Source organism: Priapulus caudatus, unplaced genomic scaffold, assembly GCF_000485595.1.
Source record: "Priapulus caudatus unplaced genomic scaffold, Priapulus_caudatus-5.0.1 Scaffold454, whole genome shotgun sequence".
NCBI classification, from domain to species: Eukaryota; Metazoa; Priapulida; class Priapulimorpha; order Priapulimorphida; family Priapulidae; genus Priapulus; species Priapulus caudatus.
In genome coordinates, this window is record NW_014577515.1 from 38,285 (window position 1) to 55,513 (window position 17,229).

At 43.6% G+C, this 17,229-nt stretch overlaps 1 protein-coding gene across 4 annotated transcripts in view; it reads left to right on the forward strand.

Moving 5' to 3' along the window:
* The window catches only part of LOC106810571 (DNA repair protein REV1-like), a 19,574-nt gene extending 7,505 nt beyond the window's left edge, over positions 1 to 12,069 (forward strand). For 2 of the 4 annotated variants that reach the window (XM_014813959.1, XM_014813962.1), the window contains exons 2-18: positions 2,180 to 2,315; positions 2,665 to 2,833; positions 3,147 to 3,994; positions 4,278 to 4,467; positions 4,686 to 4,785; positions 5,254 to 5,428; positions 5,724 to 5,944; positions 6,229 to 6,330; positions 6,559 to 6,732; positions 6,962 to 7,165; positions 7,413 to 7,506; positions 7,903 to 8,036; positions 8,314 to 8,385; positions 8,666 to 8,821; positions 8,908 to 9,106; positions 9,373 to 9,475; positions 11,036 to 12,069. In XM_014813959.1, coding sequence (XP_014669445.1) covers positions 2,180 to 2,315; positions 2,665 to 2,833; positions 3,147 to 3,994; positions 4,278 to 4,467; positions 4,686 to 4,785; positions 5,254 to 5,428; positions 5,724 to 5,944; positions 6,229 to 6,330; positions 6,559 to 6,732; positions 6,962 to 7,165; positions 7,413 to 7,506; positions 7,903 to 8,036; positions 8,314 to 8,385; positions 8,666 to 8,821; positions 8,908 to 9,106; positions 9,373 to 9,475; positions 11,036 to 11,153 — 3,195 coding nt within the window. In that variant the 3' untranslated portion in view covers positions 11,154 to 12,069. Of the gene's footprint in view, positions 1 to 2,179; positions 2,316 to 2,664; positions 2,834 to 3,146; positions 3,995 to 4,277; positions 4,468 to 4,685; positions 4,786 to 5,253; positions 5,429 to 5,723; positions 5,945 to 6,228; positions 6,331 to 6,558; positions 6,733 to 6,961; positions 7,166 to 7,412; positions 7,507 to 7,902; positions 8,037 to 8,313; positions 8,386 to 8,665; positions 8,822 to 8,907; positions 9,144 to 9,372; positions 9,476 to 11,035 lie in introns of those variants that run through there. The other 2 variants (XM_014813960.1, XM_014813963.1) reach the window with 2 other exon arrangements.
* The last annotated feature ends 5,160 nt before the right edge of the window (positions 12,070 to 17,229 follow it).

The window sequence follows — 17,229 nt, forward strand, 5'->3', positions numbered from 1 at the left end:
GTTTCGTCTCTGTAACTGGTCCCGCATACTTTTAATCGCGAATGAGTGAGGGCTACGCCGTCCGGACGCCTGGATCGCCTTGCCTACAGGGCTAGCATTGCGCTCTGGACATCCACCTGATTACACAGTGATTTCGCATCATGCCGCTGAACTACATACTACTCCTCAACACACAACATTACTACAACACAACCCAAACGACACGCCAACAAGTGTTCCCTACCATGTGTGGCGCTACTCCTCTCTAATTCTCGTCTCTTCTCTCTCTCTGACACTTCTCTCTCTGGCTCTCTCGCTCTCTCGCTGCTCTCGCTCTCCGCTCTCATATCTCTCTCTCATCTCAGTCTCTCTCATCTCAATCTGCTACATACCAACACACCAAACAACACTCATGCGCAGACGCTGATCGCGCACAATCTTCTCTTTCTCTCATTCTCCTTTCTCTCATCACACATTCGTCACAACTCTTCAAATTTTCTCTCACCCACGGCCCATCGTTACAGGGCATCATCCTCCTCACACACACACCGACACACGCACAGCTCTTTCTTCTCTCTGCATCTCCTCTCTGCGCCCATCTCCTTCGTCTCTCGTCTCTCTCTCTCAATCACAGCAACTAAAGATGTTCACCCAGGATCCATCATCATCTCTCTACACTCATACATCACAACTACACGCCATCACGCATAACGCCCTCTCTATTCTTTTAACTCCGCTCACCACACACACATACCTCTAGCCTCTCCCTCCCCGTGCTCCTGTCTTCATCAATCTACTTTGTGGCCAGTACCACAAACACACATTAGTACAAACGAATTCCCTCTCCTCTCTCTCATCCTTCTCTCAATCTCTCGTCCCTCTCTCTCTCTCAAACGCACACCACACACACACCCACACACGACCACACACAACACACACACACACACACATTCTTGCTCTCATCTCTCTTACTCTTAACACACACCCACACACAGGCACAACCACACACACAACACACACGCACACGCCACAGCGAAGCGACACAACACACAAAACACAAACACGCACACACGCACACACACACACACACACACACACACACACACTCGGCAATCAGCAGAGCGTCCCGTTGCGCAATCATGCGTGTGCATGCCGCAAGATCACTGTGTGAGATGGATGTCCGGACGCGTAGCCCAGCGGCTCCTCGTCCGGAACCAGTCGCGTAGCCACGGCCTACTTTTAATACACGATCAATTTATTTTGTTTCATGCTTATGTCTTTTAAGTTTTACTACGGTTTTAGTTTTAATTTTTATGTTTCTGCTAAATGTAATTTGTGTAAGTGTAAATAAAGTGTTTGAATTGAATTGAATTGAATTGAATTTTGAATTGGGCGATCACTGATCAGTCACTGAGAGTCAGACTGAGTCACGAGTCAAGTGAGTGAGTGAGTCAACTTCGGAGATTTATTGGTTCAACTTAGAGAGCATGGCGAGATTGAGACCTATGTCATTTTCGTAAATGTGGGAGTAGCCCCTTTAAAATCGAGAGGGGCGTTGTTGAGGATGTTGTTTGTTCATTTCGACCGAGAAACGTTATGTGAGTTGACAGGAAGTGTGGAAAAACCTCTAGAGTAAACAGATAGAAATTAAGCTATGCCACTGCACGTGGATCTATGGGACCATGGATCCTGGACCATGGACATATGGATCCATGGGATGAAGACTACATGTAGTCACGAGTATCAACTTTGTATTCCAGACCCGACAATGTGTTGAAGATGTGAGGCTGTGTAGACCCCTTATAATATAGCTGAGAAGGTCTATGTCCCCCAGGGTACTATCGGAGGGTACCCTGGATACGGTTCGATATATCGGAACGTACTCTGGTACTATCTAATATGCCGGACCGTACCTCGCCTACTCCACTAACGAGTCTAGGGAGTCTCCTACGCCTACTCCCTAACCCTAACCCTAACCATATCAGATAGTTACCAGGGTACTACGTTCTGATATATCGAACCGTACCCATGCAGGGTCCCCTCCGATAGTATACCCTGGGGGACATAGACCCTATGAGCTATAATATAAGTTAATATCTCAATTCGCCAGGATTTTGCACAGCAGGCTGCATGTGATTGTGATTGGGTCACACCAGACGTTGGCAACATTTCACATTTTGCATTGCATGTTTTTTTATAGGGTGGATACATGAATGCAAAGAAGCAGAAGCTGAATGAACAGTTTGAGTCGAAAGAGTGTGCTATTGCTGCTGTTAAGGAAGGGAATGCATCAGAAATCTTTAGCGGAATAACTATTTACGTTAATGGATACACTGGTATATAATTTAATATCATGTTTATGGGGATTACAGTGTTTATGGGGATTACAGTGTTTATGGGGATTACAGTGTTTATGGGGATTACAGTGAGTATGTGAAGTATATAGTCTACTGAAGAAACATTGAATTGTTGTTTAATGTTTATGAATATAGGCAATGTGTGTGTGAACTTATAGTCTTATATAGTTGTAAATAGATTCTACCAGTAACATGTGCAGTGTAAAAATTAATACATTGTAATCATTCGATCACCATCATAAAATGGCTTTTGTACACGACCATCATGCCTTTACAGCTTTCTGTTCTTCCACTGCATTAATTTTCTTTATTTTACATTTTTTCTAAGAACCATCTTCTGACGAGTTACGTAGGTTGATGCAGCTTCATGGAGGCAGGTTCCAGTACTACTATAGTGTAGCCCAGGTGACCCACACCATTGCATCTAACCTTGCTGACAGTAAAATCCGGCAAGTAGGTAACAAGAAAATTGTGAGACCACAATGGATCCTAGATAGGTAATAAAAACAATAAAATTACGCCCCTGTAAAGTTCATTGAAATCAAAATTGCTATACGATTCAATACACACTTTGCTGTGTCTATCAACCATGTAGTTTTTGCGGTGTAATTTTTTTACCACGTATGAGAGTTGCTGATAGTTGCATACACCCACTTTCTTACTCATGGAATTGCCTGAGGTACATATACACATATTCTTGTCTATCTTTCTTGGGTAATATATATATATATCTATATATATGTATAATTTTATTATATCTTTACTGCCTAGCATTTAAATCTTTTTACTGCTATATATATCCCTTTTCAGCATTGAGGCAGGCAGATTACTATCATGTACCCCATACCAGTTGTATGCAGCACCTTCTGGATCACAAGGCACATTAGGCTTTCAGCAGATGATATCAACTGGAGGTGAAACCAAAGAAAAATGCATTGCTGAAAAGTTAAGCCGTGAAACCGGGGACGACGAAAAAGGTAGTGATTCTAAGCCAGCCAAAGTGCAGGACTGTACAGAGCCTGCCACCTCCAACGATGGCCAAGTTCACGATGCGGTCGATTCGGAAGAGTCGTACGACATTTCACCATCGCCAAATAGCAAAGAAGACGATCATGCAGATTGGGGTGGTGAGAGATCATCAGAAGAAGAACCTAATGTCATCGCAGTTAAACGGCGCACCATCGAGGTGCAGAACCCTGATAGCCCGAAAAAGAAGCCGACCGCCAAGGCGGGCGATGCGAACTTTGTGTCCGAGTACTACACGCATTCGCGGCTGCACCACATATCGACGTGGGGCACAGAGTTCCGCCGATACGTGACAGAGCTTCGGAGCGCCGGCCGTGGCGAGTTTAGAGGTGCAAAGAAGTTGCAGGAGCTCAAGCTTTGCGGTCGGCTAGCGTCACACGATGACCCGGGCAAGGTGATCATGCACATCGACATGGACTGTTTCTTCGTGTCGGTCGGCCTGCTCGACCGGCCAGAGCTGGTAGGGCAACCGGTAGCTGTTACTCACTCAAAGGGTCATCCGGCGCCATCCCGTTGTGAAACCGGAGCGAATCCTGACTACGAGAGGAAGTACTGGGAGCAGAAATGCACTGGACAGCAGTATGGCAGCAGGGAGAGAGCTGCTGAGAATGCATGCACTAGCAGTAGTGTAGGTAAGTGTATCTGTTCACTGGTTCATTAACGTAATAGGTCGTCGATGTAATATCGTTAGTAGCAGTTAAGAAGACAGTGGAATTTCAGCAAGTTCGTGCGTTCAAGGTCGGCTAGCCTTTGTTTCACTTTGACATAGTTGAGTTACGAATGTCATGAATTCATTTTGCATATTTTTGCAAGTGTGAATCTTTTGTGGGCTTGTTGCACGAAGCTGTTTACATACATTTAATGCTGGAATTTCTCTGTGTGTGTCTGTCCAATGCACTGCATGTGTCTGTGCAGCAGCAGGTGAACAAGATTTTTACTCAAGAGCTGAGATTGCATCATGCAGCTATGAGGCAAGAAAGCTCGGTGTGCGTAATGGCATGTTCATGGGAGAGGCTAGGAGACTATGTCCGAACCTGCAGACTATTCCCTACAACTTTGAGAGGTACAGCATGGTGTCCAAAAGTCTCTACAACATAGTTGCCAGGTAAGAATGCTCATTACAGACACCTGTGCGTATCTTATTGTAATGACACATATTTATTGCAAAATTATTTGTAGTGATTTGATTATTCAAATTGATCCTTGTAAACGGTTTTTCGTATTGTGTCCTGAATATAGTAATCTCTAATCTGCTGTTACTTCTGTACTTGGTAGAAAACGGAGGAGTCTACAGGCTATATAATATAGAGGTTTTATTTTCAGTTTCACACATGACATAGAAGCAATGAGTTGTGATGAGCTGTTTGTTGACCTTAGCAAGCTGTCGAAAGACGTTGGCATCAGTCCACTGGACATAGCTCAGGTATGAAAGGCAGTTGATCGAGTATGCTATTTATCGGAGATGGAAGATGACAAAAATACTTTAGAAACAAAGCTGTGCACACTTCATACTTAAACGTTTAATTTTGTATTGATACATTACATATAACTATTATAAGTACATTTTGTTGGATAAACATGTTTATCACCAGCATTGTTTATAAGATTGTGTAACTAAACAGAAGGGCACTGGTGTTGCAGTGGCATTCTAACTTCATATCTTACTAGTATATTGTCAGTAGTAACTTACAAGAAGGAAATTAGAGCATAAGTGGGTTACTGAAAGTTTTCTGAAGGATATAGTGATTGACTGTTGAATTTTACATGTAGAATTATTCCGAACAAAATTTCCAAACTTACAGTACTACTCGTCTTTCAATATCTTCACTGTCAATTATAATACTCGATAATTAATTTTTTATATACAAAAGTTCTCTCTGGTGATGCGCAGGTGATGCGTGATGAGATTGCGGAGCAGACAGGCTGTAGGGCATCGGCTGGACTTGGACCCAGCATCCTCATTGCCAGACTGGCTACTCGCCTCGCAAAGCCGAATGGACAACATTGGGTAAAGCCAGATGAAGTGCCTGCCTTCATCCATGGGCAAGCATTGAAAGATCTTCCAGGCGTGTAAACTTATTGTGCTCACTTTTTACCTATTTGCATGTTACATGGTCGGTGTTTCCACTGCCTCACATTTCGTGATAGTGATTGCTTTTGGTCAGTAATGGCAACAGAGTTGGGGTCATATAATACGTACAACTCTACCGGATACATAGTTTTATTTTCTACACATTAATCATAATCACAACTTTGTGCTGGCAAGATGAGCTGTGATGCTTATTCCACAATCTTCATGCACGTGTTTGATATTAATTTCATACGCGTTAGCATTGTAACGTGCAATCTTGTTTACTGCAGGTGTCGGTTGGAAGTTGGGTTGCCGCCTTAAGGCACTCGGAGCTGAAACCTGTGGTGAGCTGCAGCAGCTTTCTCTTGGCATGCTGCAGAAGGAGTGTGGACCAAAGTCTGGCAGGAATCTGTACCAGTTTTGCCGTGGTGAGGATAGTCGCGAAATCAGGACGGACAAGGACCGGAAGTCGGTGTCAGCAGAAATCAACTACGGAATGAGATTTACAGCAGTAAGCTTGTATGGAATGTATCTGAGCATGTGCAAAGCAAAAGTCGTATCCACTTGCGATGTCATTATGTAGTCAACCGATGAGAAGTATTTAGAATGTACAGGGATCGCTGCTTCCTGCTCACTTGTGCTTCTGAATTAAACTTTTCTAATAATTTTAGTCACCTAAACATTTGTTAAAAACTGTAAATGGGTTAACGTGAGCGAACTTCATTAGACATCTATTTTCTTTGGCATTTGTGATTGCGCCTATTTTCTTCTGATGGTACTAACTTGTTTTTACAGCAAGAAGAAGTGGACAAGTTTCTTGCAGAGTTGGCAGTTGAGGTGTGCAAGAGGCTAAAGGAAGTGCAGTCTAAGGGAAAGTCCATCACGTTAAAACTCAAGGTTTGCCTAATTAATTTAATTTGACTTTCATTTTATTATGTGTAGTTCTTCATAAACACATTAATATGTCCAGATGGCTGTGTAGAAATATCTTTATTAATTAAAACATAGTCATGGGTTGACCATTTGGCATGATTTTGGTATGGTATGGTGTAGCATGCATGGTTTCAATTTAAAGTTTTACATAGTTAACCATCTTTTATGACAGCTACTTAATTATTCTTGTAGGGAAGAAAAGCAGATGCTCCAGTTGTGTCTGCTAAATTTATGGGCCACGGTGTTTGTGACAACTTTGCAAAGTCGGTTACACTTCCCGTAGCAACAGATAGCATTGATATTATCAGGAAGGAGTCCCTTAACTTGTTAAAGACAATGAAGGTCGTTCCATCTGATGTCAGAGGGGTGAGTCATGTGCTCTAATTGCAACTTTTTGTATCATATTGTTGTTGTAATATAATGTATGTAAGGAACAATGCACAATGACAATAACAATAACAATAACAAGGAACAATGCAATGGTTAATGCACATAACCACATTTAGTTATCAAAAAAGTAGTACTCGGCATTCTAGCATTGACTGTTTTGAGAATTGGATTTCTTGGTAAATATTGACTGCATGTCTCTATTCAGATGGGTATTCAGGTGCATAGACTGGAGCCAAGTACAAAGGCAGCTTGCCCTGCAAACTCTATACTGAACTTTATGAAGAAAGCCATAGCCAGTACCAGTGCTCAAGTACCAGAAACTTCATCCAGTGTGTCCATGCAGCCCACTTCTTCTGAGAGGAACTGTAGTACCACACTACCAGCTTATCAAATGTTGTCAGTATCCCAGGTATGGCTTGTCATTCGTATGACATAGCATGGAAGTACAAATATCAGTTTTTATTATATTATGTGTGCAGCAATTTCATATTTCTTAAAGGAGCTAGGCTTCTATATAATTTTACATAGTTGAAAATTAAGGGCATATTGGTGCTAGCTAAAGATCTGTAAGGATATCTGATATACTATATTATTTTATATTATATTATATTATATTATATTATGATATAAAATATATATAATTCTGTGTTTTGCAGGTTGATTCATCAGTGCTTGCTGAATTGCCTGCAGAGATCAGGGAAGAAGTCGAGAAAGAAATGCAGCAAGCACAGCGACGGAAGGATCTACAAGGTTCTGTATTTCCAAGCTACCAGCCTGTATCATGTAATGTAACTCAGTAGGCTCTTTCTCTTCCTCACACATGATATGATCAACTCCAACATAATTGCTAAATCTACATGCTGAAGGAGATAAATTAACAAAGAGTGATCTGTCATTCTGTGCTAATAGGCTTTTTGTGTACGTTATTACTGAGTCATCACAAAGGTTTACTCAATTTTTTCATAAATCCTTATTTTTATGATATATAGTTTTTGAATGTCTCATATCTTATCTTCATAAATGAATCAATTTGACTCATGCTACACTGACTAGCATTTTTGCCTTTCTGTCTGAGAATTTTGTTCTTTTACTTTACTATGTGGTATGAACCGTTTTTTTACTATATATTACTGTTTTTTTAAATAGAGATTGAGTCGTCAGAACTGCTTCAGAAAGTGCCATCAGCTGGCATTTCCGTCCATGCTGAAACACATGCCAAATGTGATCAAAAGCCAACAACAAGAACTGAGGTTACTACTGAACTTCCTAATCTATCACAGGTAGCTTAAATATATTTTTGATTAATTTTCCAGTTTTATTAAGTTTAATTCTGATAGCCATTATCCTTCCATGGTAAGTGAAAAATGACATACCTTTATTAAATTTTACTTTTCTGCCAGCAATTACTTTAAATGACTGAATGTAAGAGAATTGAACCAATATACGTGGGTACTCATGTTGCTAGCTTCACGGCGAAAGCACTAGCTTCATGGTCATGTTGTGAGAATATATACGAATAAATTTCTCTTATGTCAACTGTTTTTTTGTCTACTACAGATTGATCAAAGCTTCATGGATGCACTTCCTGAAGATTTGAGAAAGGAAGTAATGGCAGCTTGCACTGAGAAGGTAAGATACTGTTGATGATCTTCCATAGTTTTTATGCATTTTCCAAAGTACTACTCATACCTGACAAGTATATATATTTAACCAAGGGAGGACTCATGGTAAGTAACTTGTTGTTGGTTGAATTGTAAATGTCTAGGATTTAAAAAGTTGGATTCCTCTAAAGTTAGGAAATTCTAGATAATAATATTCGATATGTGTTAGATTTATGGTGCAAACGATTTTACGTTTTACACCTTTAAATCGTAACAAGCAATGGAGAAGTAACAGAAAAATTTGACAGGTTGTCCATTCGTCTGCCAAAAATGAGACAAGCAAAGTGACTAGAAGGCCAGTACAAGGAAAGAAGTCGAGCCCCCGGAAAACAAAGTCGGGAGCCAGCCCCAAAAAGCACAAGATGCAGAAAGGTCAATTGACACTCAGTGCTATGATAAACACTGTAAGTATATACTGTAAGTAGGAATACATTTTAAATGACCTAACACCTTATTCTGGCATAGCTGTAACCTGTCTATGTGCCTGCAGATACAGCAACCTGCACAGGCTGTGAAGAGTGAAGAAAAACACCCGGAGGCTAGCGTGGGAATTCCATCTAGTAACAACAATGAAAGAGGCAGGGTCGAGGAGAAAAATTCTGCTTTATTACCAATTCCATCCCTGTGCGGTGCTACTGGTCGGGAAGAAGTGCGTTCTTTAATAAAGGAGTGGACAGATAGTACAGCAGGTACTAGGCTAAGGATGAGATTCAAATTGTGATAGAGGTGATCACAATAATATCTGATAATATCTAGTGTGGTATTACACCTATACTCCATATTACGATTATATTATGGTATTATAACTGTTTAGACACACCATGCAGGTTCAACCTGGTTGCACAGATACTTGTCATTGAAACTAAGTCAACAATTACAGCTCACACAAAATATTAATTCTCAAATAGAAAAAAAACGTAATAATATTACAAAATAATATCCTTTGTGTTTTAAGAACCAGTGAATGAGGATATCGAGATGTTCATTACGTACCTGGAAGAACTTGTTGGACATATGAATTTAGAGATGGCAGATAAAATGCTAAAGTATTTCTACAGGTAAGCCGGTAAAGTGTCTTGTTATAGTGTACGTTGTCCATACGTATTCTGTGTACAAAGCTAATGCTCAGTAATGTCCTCTGAACAATAATTTTTAGCTCATCTGATGTAGTCAGGTGCAGCTTGTAGAATCGCATGATCGTGCGTCTGTCCGTGCGTCCGTGCGTGCGTTCGTCAACAGTTGGGCACAAATCTACCAGCTGACGTACGGTTACGATAGTTTGGGACGTCGGGGATCGTCAAAACGAGTTTGGGATGTCGAAGCTGGGGGTCCAAAGGCAGGTCAAGAGGTTAAAAGAAGGGAGCATCCTCTCCGTCGAGACTTAAGTATAGGGTAGGAAATGCAGAATTGCGGCCTCAAATCTAAACGCTCGTGATAGTCGTGTATAGCACATGGTAGGAAAAGCCATCACTGTGGCGAAATTGGAGGTCACAGGTCAAAGGTCAAGGCGCACAGGGGCAGATTTAGACATTTCTGAGGACATGGTCTGACGGAGCGATTGAAAACTTTTTTGTTTCAGCGGACCCTAGAATCTTGGATGGCTTTATTGAAAGGACGCTGAATGTACTCTTCTGTCTGACATGCGAAAAGAGTTAAGTGTCGATACACTTTTTGACCCTCACAGGAGGGGTTAATCTATGGATTTTGTTTACTGCTTAGAAAATTTGACTGGCCGGTTTGCTACGTAGATAATAGTTGCTATAGTTTGGCTAGTTTTGCTATTAGTTATCATAATTTGCTAGTAATTTGTTGAAGAAGGTTTTTATGCTCTTAACTTGTAATAATTTTATGGCATTCTGTACTGTTAGTTTGTTACATGTAACTTATGCCAGCTGGCCAGTGGCCAATGCCAGTCGCATGTGTGGTGATAGTACTGTGTAGTTTTTGGCCTGGCATTATTCCTTACAGTGCAGGCTCTCTACTTTTAGGCTGTTAGTGGCTGTATAGTAGGCGTTAGTGCTTGCGATAGGTAAATTGATGAGTGCTTACCCTGTTCTATCCTTGCAAATAAGTTGTTGCTACTACGCTAGACCGATGGAGCTTCATCTATAATCCTTAAGACACTTAAACGTGCGGCACATCTCGTCGCACAACCTTCTCAATCATAACGATCCCAATGAACATTCCTTTGAGAAGGTTCCTGATACCATGCTTTCCACTGTTTCGGCGTGTATGTGAACACATTTGGGACTAACAGGGTTTACTAGAATCCCACCACTCCACCACAGAGTCACCGCAGTAGACGTTAGATGAGCGCTGTCGCTCCGCGGCACTTGTTGTGTAATAGAATTGAAATAAATATTTACTAAACGCGTTTTACAATATGTATGCAATATATCATGATATCACAGAGATAAAACATTCTATTAGAAATTTTCCATGCCTAAATAGTCTGGAATTTCTTACCTGTTTTGATATGTAGTCTAATATTAAGCGCATTTGTGACGAACGGTATGAGTAGCAGTCTTTCGGCAACCGTAAACATGTAGAGGTAATATTTCTGTAAAGCGGCTATATAGCTATTGTACACGCGTATGCGCTATTGTCGTTCGTTTCAGATTGGTTAAGGTGCAGCAAGCGGATGCATGGAGGCTGGCTCTGCATCAAACTGTGGAGAGCGTCCAACAGACGGTGTTGGCTAGGTATGGCTACCGACTGAAACTGGACTTCCCGTAAGAGCTGCAGATGTGATTGATTGCAAACCTGTGTTAGTAAAAGATTAAAATCACATTGTGCCAAAATTTGTTTGTTCATACAGTTATATGTGTATTATGTTATAAGTGTATTATGTTATATATAAAAAGTGAATTTTTTGCATTTTATACTTTTTAATCATGTTTCATCCTGCATAACCTTGTATCTCAACTATGTTTAATTCTGTAATGATGTCATTGGAGTCATCAAACATGACATATTTCCGTTTGCGATAGGCGAGTATAATTGTTTAATGACGTTATTTATTCTGGTGTATGCTTTCCATTATGAACTCAAACAATTTACGCGTTTCAGTGTACCGTTGTACTACATCATGTTATGTCTACAAGTGGTTCAATGGGGTATTGTTTACCAATCATTACACTTAGTGACTATAGTGGTATATATACTGTGGTTTCAGGCTTTGATAAGCATGACACGTAGCGTTCGAGATTTGGTAAGATTTCACTAAGATTTCTTTTTCTACATACCATAATTATAATTTCATAACTACATTCAAAAGGCGGCTTCATAATTATTTCTCTATTGTTTCATTAGTCCATAATGAGTAATTACTCAGGAGAGGCTGTATTTATCTTACGACTCCATATATAGTACATTTCTGTTTACGTAGTTGTCAATGATTTGATATGACCGCTAATGGAATAGGCCAGTGGCGTAGACAGGTCCTCAGTTGTGGGGGGGATGATTTCGCTGTTACTTCCATCGCAATGTATATGAAGAGTGTGCGCGATGAGCGCACACCGCAAGCTCCTTGGCGCAAAACCCTTAATGGGTGGGGTCTAGGTGCCCGCCCTAGGGCCCCTGGGAGGGTGCAGGGGCAGAGCCCTTGCCCGGGGTCCAGGGGGCGGAGCCCCCGGAAGTTCTTGGATTTTAGCAATTTCGAACCTTAAAGATGGCCGTTTTTGAGGGAATTGAAGAAAATTGATATTGTAAGTGCAACTTTGTGAATTCTAGGGTAATTTTTCTTTGGATTCCAGAGGTTTAATAACACGCACCCCCCCCCCACACACACACAACCAGGGGGGGGGCGAATCATGCGAGCTGAAGGGCACGAAGCGCCTGGGGTGGGGGTGTTGGAGGGGGTGTCCCCCTCCCACTGTGGAATTGTTAAAAAGTTGCAATCTAAAAGCAATCAATTTTGGACATCTTTATAGAATATCAGGATTTTTGCTCCTTCAGGGCGTGTTTGGGTGCGTTCCTGTTTGGGTGTGTTGGGGGGGGGGATTTTGTTGAAAGTAACACCTCTTCGATGCAATTTCCTGCACTATGAGGCAGCACTATTAAACAATCTTCATCCCAATAACATCACTGTTCAGTTGAGTATTTTTACCTTTGGGGACACCAAAGACTGAAATACTTACTACCAAATCTGATCTATGTACATGTCCTCACTGGGGTTACCAGTGCAGACTTACCTAGGCTAAAATACATTTGCCCTGAAAATTATAGGGGGGGGGGGCGACCGCCCCGTGCTACTGACCCCCCGTTGACAACTACAGCACTGGAATCGTCTCCTCCTGAAATTTTGATAAAACATATATTTTACTCAGAACGTGCATATTTTCACCCCTTATACAAAATCGGGAATATACTTCCGGTCGGGTTTCAGCACCCCCCCCCCATTCAATCCCCGTGAAAATTCAATATCCCGACTCAATAGGTCTAATCTAATTTTGTATAAAGCAAAGATTTGACTTTCGTGAGCAGTGATAAGACTTTGGGGATTTTGAGAAAAATAATCATGGGGAATGCGTCCAAAATTAACCGTCTGAGTTTCAGTAAAATAATGTCATTCTTGGAACGAGTTTCAGCCATTTTACAGTAGATGTAGGCCTATGTCACGTTCCATTTCTGTAATAATACATTAGGAGAGTATGAATAGCGATGACGGATTTGTAGATAAATATCCAGTATTTATTGTTTGTAAAATATTAAATTTTTCCCCATTTTCTTCCTGAAAGTAGGGGGTGAAAGCCACCCCACCTCAATAAGTGTTGGGGGGATATACCCCCATCCCCGTGCTATCTACGCCCCTGTCAGATGAACTCATATTCTTATTCAAATTCTTATTTAACTCAATTCTTCTTAAATATTCATAATCATAATCTTTGTTAGCAGTACTCTACAGGCGCCGCGGAACGATTTTTGAAGTGGGGGTGCTCAATTCGTTACGCTCGACAGTGGCCAATGCAGTATTTCGAGGAGGGTTGTAAGAAACAGGCGGGGGGGGGGTATGCGGGTCTTCCCTTCGAAAATTTGGGAAAGTCTATATCACAATGACGCTGATGGACAGGTGGACGTATCAATTTCATTTACCCAACCTGCAAACTTGCAACCGTTGTGCACGCAATAATAAAAAGGGAAGTGTGTGTAGAGCACGCGTGAACGACAAGGAAACGGGGACGCATGATCGCGCAAAAGCTACATATAAATATACAGCTATATATATTGTTTTACAAACATGACATTACATAATCGCTACATTTGTTGCTAGGTAACGAGTCTCATGCGACAGTTACAATAAGATGGTGACGCACAAACACATCGAATATTGATGATATAGTCGTGTAAATTGCGGATGGGATGGGAGAGCAATCCCAGGTTTTTATTTTTCCTGAATAGTTAATGTTCCTGGGTTGCTTTTTACGTGAGGCCCAATCACGTTTGAATATTTAAAATTTGGTTCGTGACTAAACGCAAGCCATTGGTGGTCCCGTGAGGTTCCGAGTCATGAAAATCGAACAGCCGGACCTACGAACTGCTCAGTTATTAATTTTAATATACTAGAAGGCGAAATCGCGACGTGTAGGCTACATGAGAAGTAGTGGCTGCCACATCAAAGGTGCGGGCCAAATGAAATATAATTTATGGCAAGATTTTGTAACACTATTTCGTCGAATATTTGTGGCACCTACGCACACAATTGTAACGTTGAGCAATCGATTGTAAATATATACTGTGGGAAGCTGCAACGTGAACCCCTCCCGTTATATATTACTCGTCGTGTCTAACGACCACCTGTAAATTATTATACGACGCGTTTCTGGTCGCGACTGCATGCAGATAGCATGCGGTCGCTCGGGGTTCCCTTCCCATTAATTTTTATTAAGAGCCTACGTGGAGACGTGGGATGCTAAGTAAACGCCAACAGCTTTCGTCGTGGAGTGGCATGAGAGGTGATCTATAACAGCCCTTCGCTAATGAATGGTTGAAGATACGCTAGAAATCCGATATATTACTCTCCAACGGATCGATTTCGGTTTGACACTCGAGGTCACGATATCCTGACCTAGTTCGCGAACACAGCAAATACAAATACTGGCTGTTGAAATCCACACGAGATTGCGGGAAAACTGCTAAAGCTCACGCTAAGCCATATTGTAAGAAGCAAGCGCCCATACGATGCGAACACGGATCGTAGGCACGCTAGCGCGCTCTCTCTCTCTCTCTCTCTCTCTCTCTCTCTCTCTCTCTCTCTCTCTCTCTCTCTCTTTCTCTTCCTCTCTCTCTCTCTCTCTCTCTCTCTCTCTCTCTCTCTCTCTCTCTCTCTATCTATCTCTCTCTGCACAGTTGATTATTTGCGTAGCTTGGACTCCGTGGATGAAGAAGCTGCTTATCAGCGGAAGCCATCTGCCTTATATTACTTTACAACCCGTGCTAGTACGGCGCCGAGCATCGTTTTAAGATGGTCGTTAATTACGTTTAAAGTCGTCGGGGATTGTTGACGGTAATATATAGGGGGCATTTTCTCTCTCTCCGACGTCATATTGCTCCACGCCGTGTGCGTATATTGATACTCGTAATTTCTGCAGCATGACCATAAATACTTTCAGCTGATGTAGCCCCGTAGCCGTACAACACCTACCGATGACTCACCGTGAAGGGCCTGAGCAGTATGAAACATTGATGGTTGCGGTACGTAATTGTAGTGTACCGTGAAGCCGCCTGGCGATAATAGTAGCAGTTAGAGCCCGGTAATTGCCCGTGTGTGTAGTTCTCGTTTGCGACACTACGCGACGCTGTGTACGCGCGCGCCTATAAGCAGAAGCCGTGAGTAGCGCTTCGCTAGTTTACTCGCAGACGTAAAGCTCGGAAGCTGCTTTTAATCATATCCGCAGTTCTATATACAGAATGCCGTGCGCGGGAGAGACAACTGCTCGCAAGCGACGACGTTTTTCGCAACACGTTGACCTAGTTATCTGAAGCAGCGGCGACGATTGCTGCATATCGGTGCGCTGTCTGCGTGAGTGTGGACTGCACACATGGGCGCGCGGAAACAAGCCTATCCGTAGTACATTTCTTCTGAAGGGAGACTCGCTGATGTTCAGCTATCTATGCCTGGTAAGGATTCATTGATTCAGAATACGTTTGAAGCATTAGAACTCTCCGACGTAAGTTGCATAATTCGATTGATATTTATGTTCGTATATATATCAAGAGTCCATAATAGAGATCTCTCTATTATAGACTCTTGATATATATATATATATATTATACTATGACTTGTTGCTAAAATGCGTGGCGTAGTTGATATATATGTATACATTATATATATATATATATATATATATATATATTATATATATATAGTACATATGTGCCGTGCTGCGTACGTGCGTGCGTGTGTGTGTATTACAATTTAAAGTAACAAGGTATATTTTACTGTATAATATATTATTTATACATATTTTGTGTCGATAATAACGCAGTGCGGTTTATACACGCGTGCGTGGTGTGCTCCGTACGCTGCGGCCGAACGTGGGTGCTCGTACCTGCGCGCCGTGTGGTTGCTGCGTACGCGCGCGGGTGTGTCTCGTACGGCGCGCGTGTGCGTCGTACAGCGCGCGTGTGCTCGTACGCGCGCGTTGTGTGCTCGTACGCTTGCGCCCTGTATGTGCCGCGTGCGTGCGGCGTGCTCGTACGCGCGCGTGTGTGTTCGCGTTACGCCGCGCGTGTGTGCTCGTAGCCGCGTGTGTGCTCGTACGTGCGCGTGTGTGGCCCGTGCGTGTGCGTGCTCGGTACGGCGCGCGTGGGATTGGCATGTGCTTGAAACGAGCGCCCGGTGTTGGTGCCTTCGTACGCCGCGCGCGTTGTGCTCGTAGCGTGCGTGTGTGCTGCTCGTACGCAGCGCGCGGTGTGCTCCGTACGTGGCCGGTGTGCGGCTCAAGTACGCGCTGCGTGTGTGCTGGCGTAACGCGCGCGGTGTGTGCTCGTACGCGCGCGGTTGTTTTTGTACGCGCGCGTGTGTGTGCTCGTCACGCGCACGTGTGTGCTGCGGTACCGTGCGCGTTGTGTGCCCGTGCGTGCGCGTGTTGTGCTTGTACGCGCGCGTGTTGTGCTCGTAACGCGCAGCCGTGTGTGGCTTGTTACGCGCGCGTGTGTGTGCTCGTACCGTGGCGCGTGTGTGCCCGTGCGTGTGCGTGCTCGTACGCGCGCCTGTGGTGGTGCTTGTAACGCGCGCGTGTGTGGCTCGACGGCGCGTGTGTGCCGTGCGCGTGGCGGTGGCTTGTACGCGCGCGTGTGTGCTTCGTAACGTGCGCGTGTGTTTTTGTACGCGCGGCCGTAGGTGTGTGCTCGTACCGCGGCACGTGTGTGCTCTTACGTGCGCGTGTGTGCCCGTGCCGTGCGCGTGTGTGCTTGTACGCCGCGCGTTGTGTGCCGCGGTGCGTGCGCGATGTGTAGCTTGTAGCGCCGGCGCGTGGTGTCTTCGTACGTCATGCGCGTTTTGTGGCTGTACGCGCGCGTGTGTGTGCTCGTACGTGCCGTGTGTGCCCGGTGCGTGTGCGTGCTCGTACGCGGCGCGTGTGTGCTTGTACGCCGCCGCAGGTGTGTGCCTCAGTACGTGCGCGTGTGTGCCGTGCCGCCGTGGCGTGCTTCCCGTACGCACGCATCGTGTGGCTCGTAACGTGCGCGTGTGTGGCACCGTGCCGTGTGCGTGGCTCTGTACGCGCGCGTGTGTGCTCGTACGCGCGCGTGTGGTGCTTGGACGCGCGCGTGTGTGGCTCGTACGCGCGCGCATATGCTGAACGGTCCG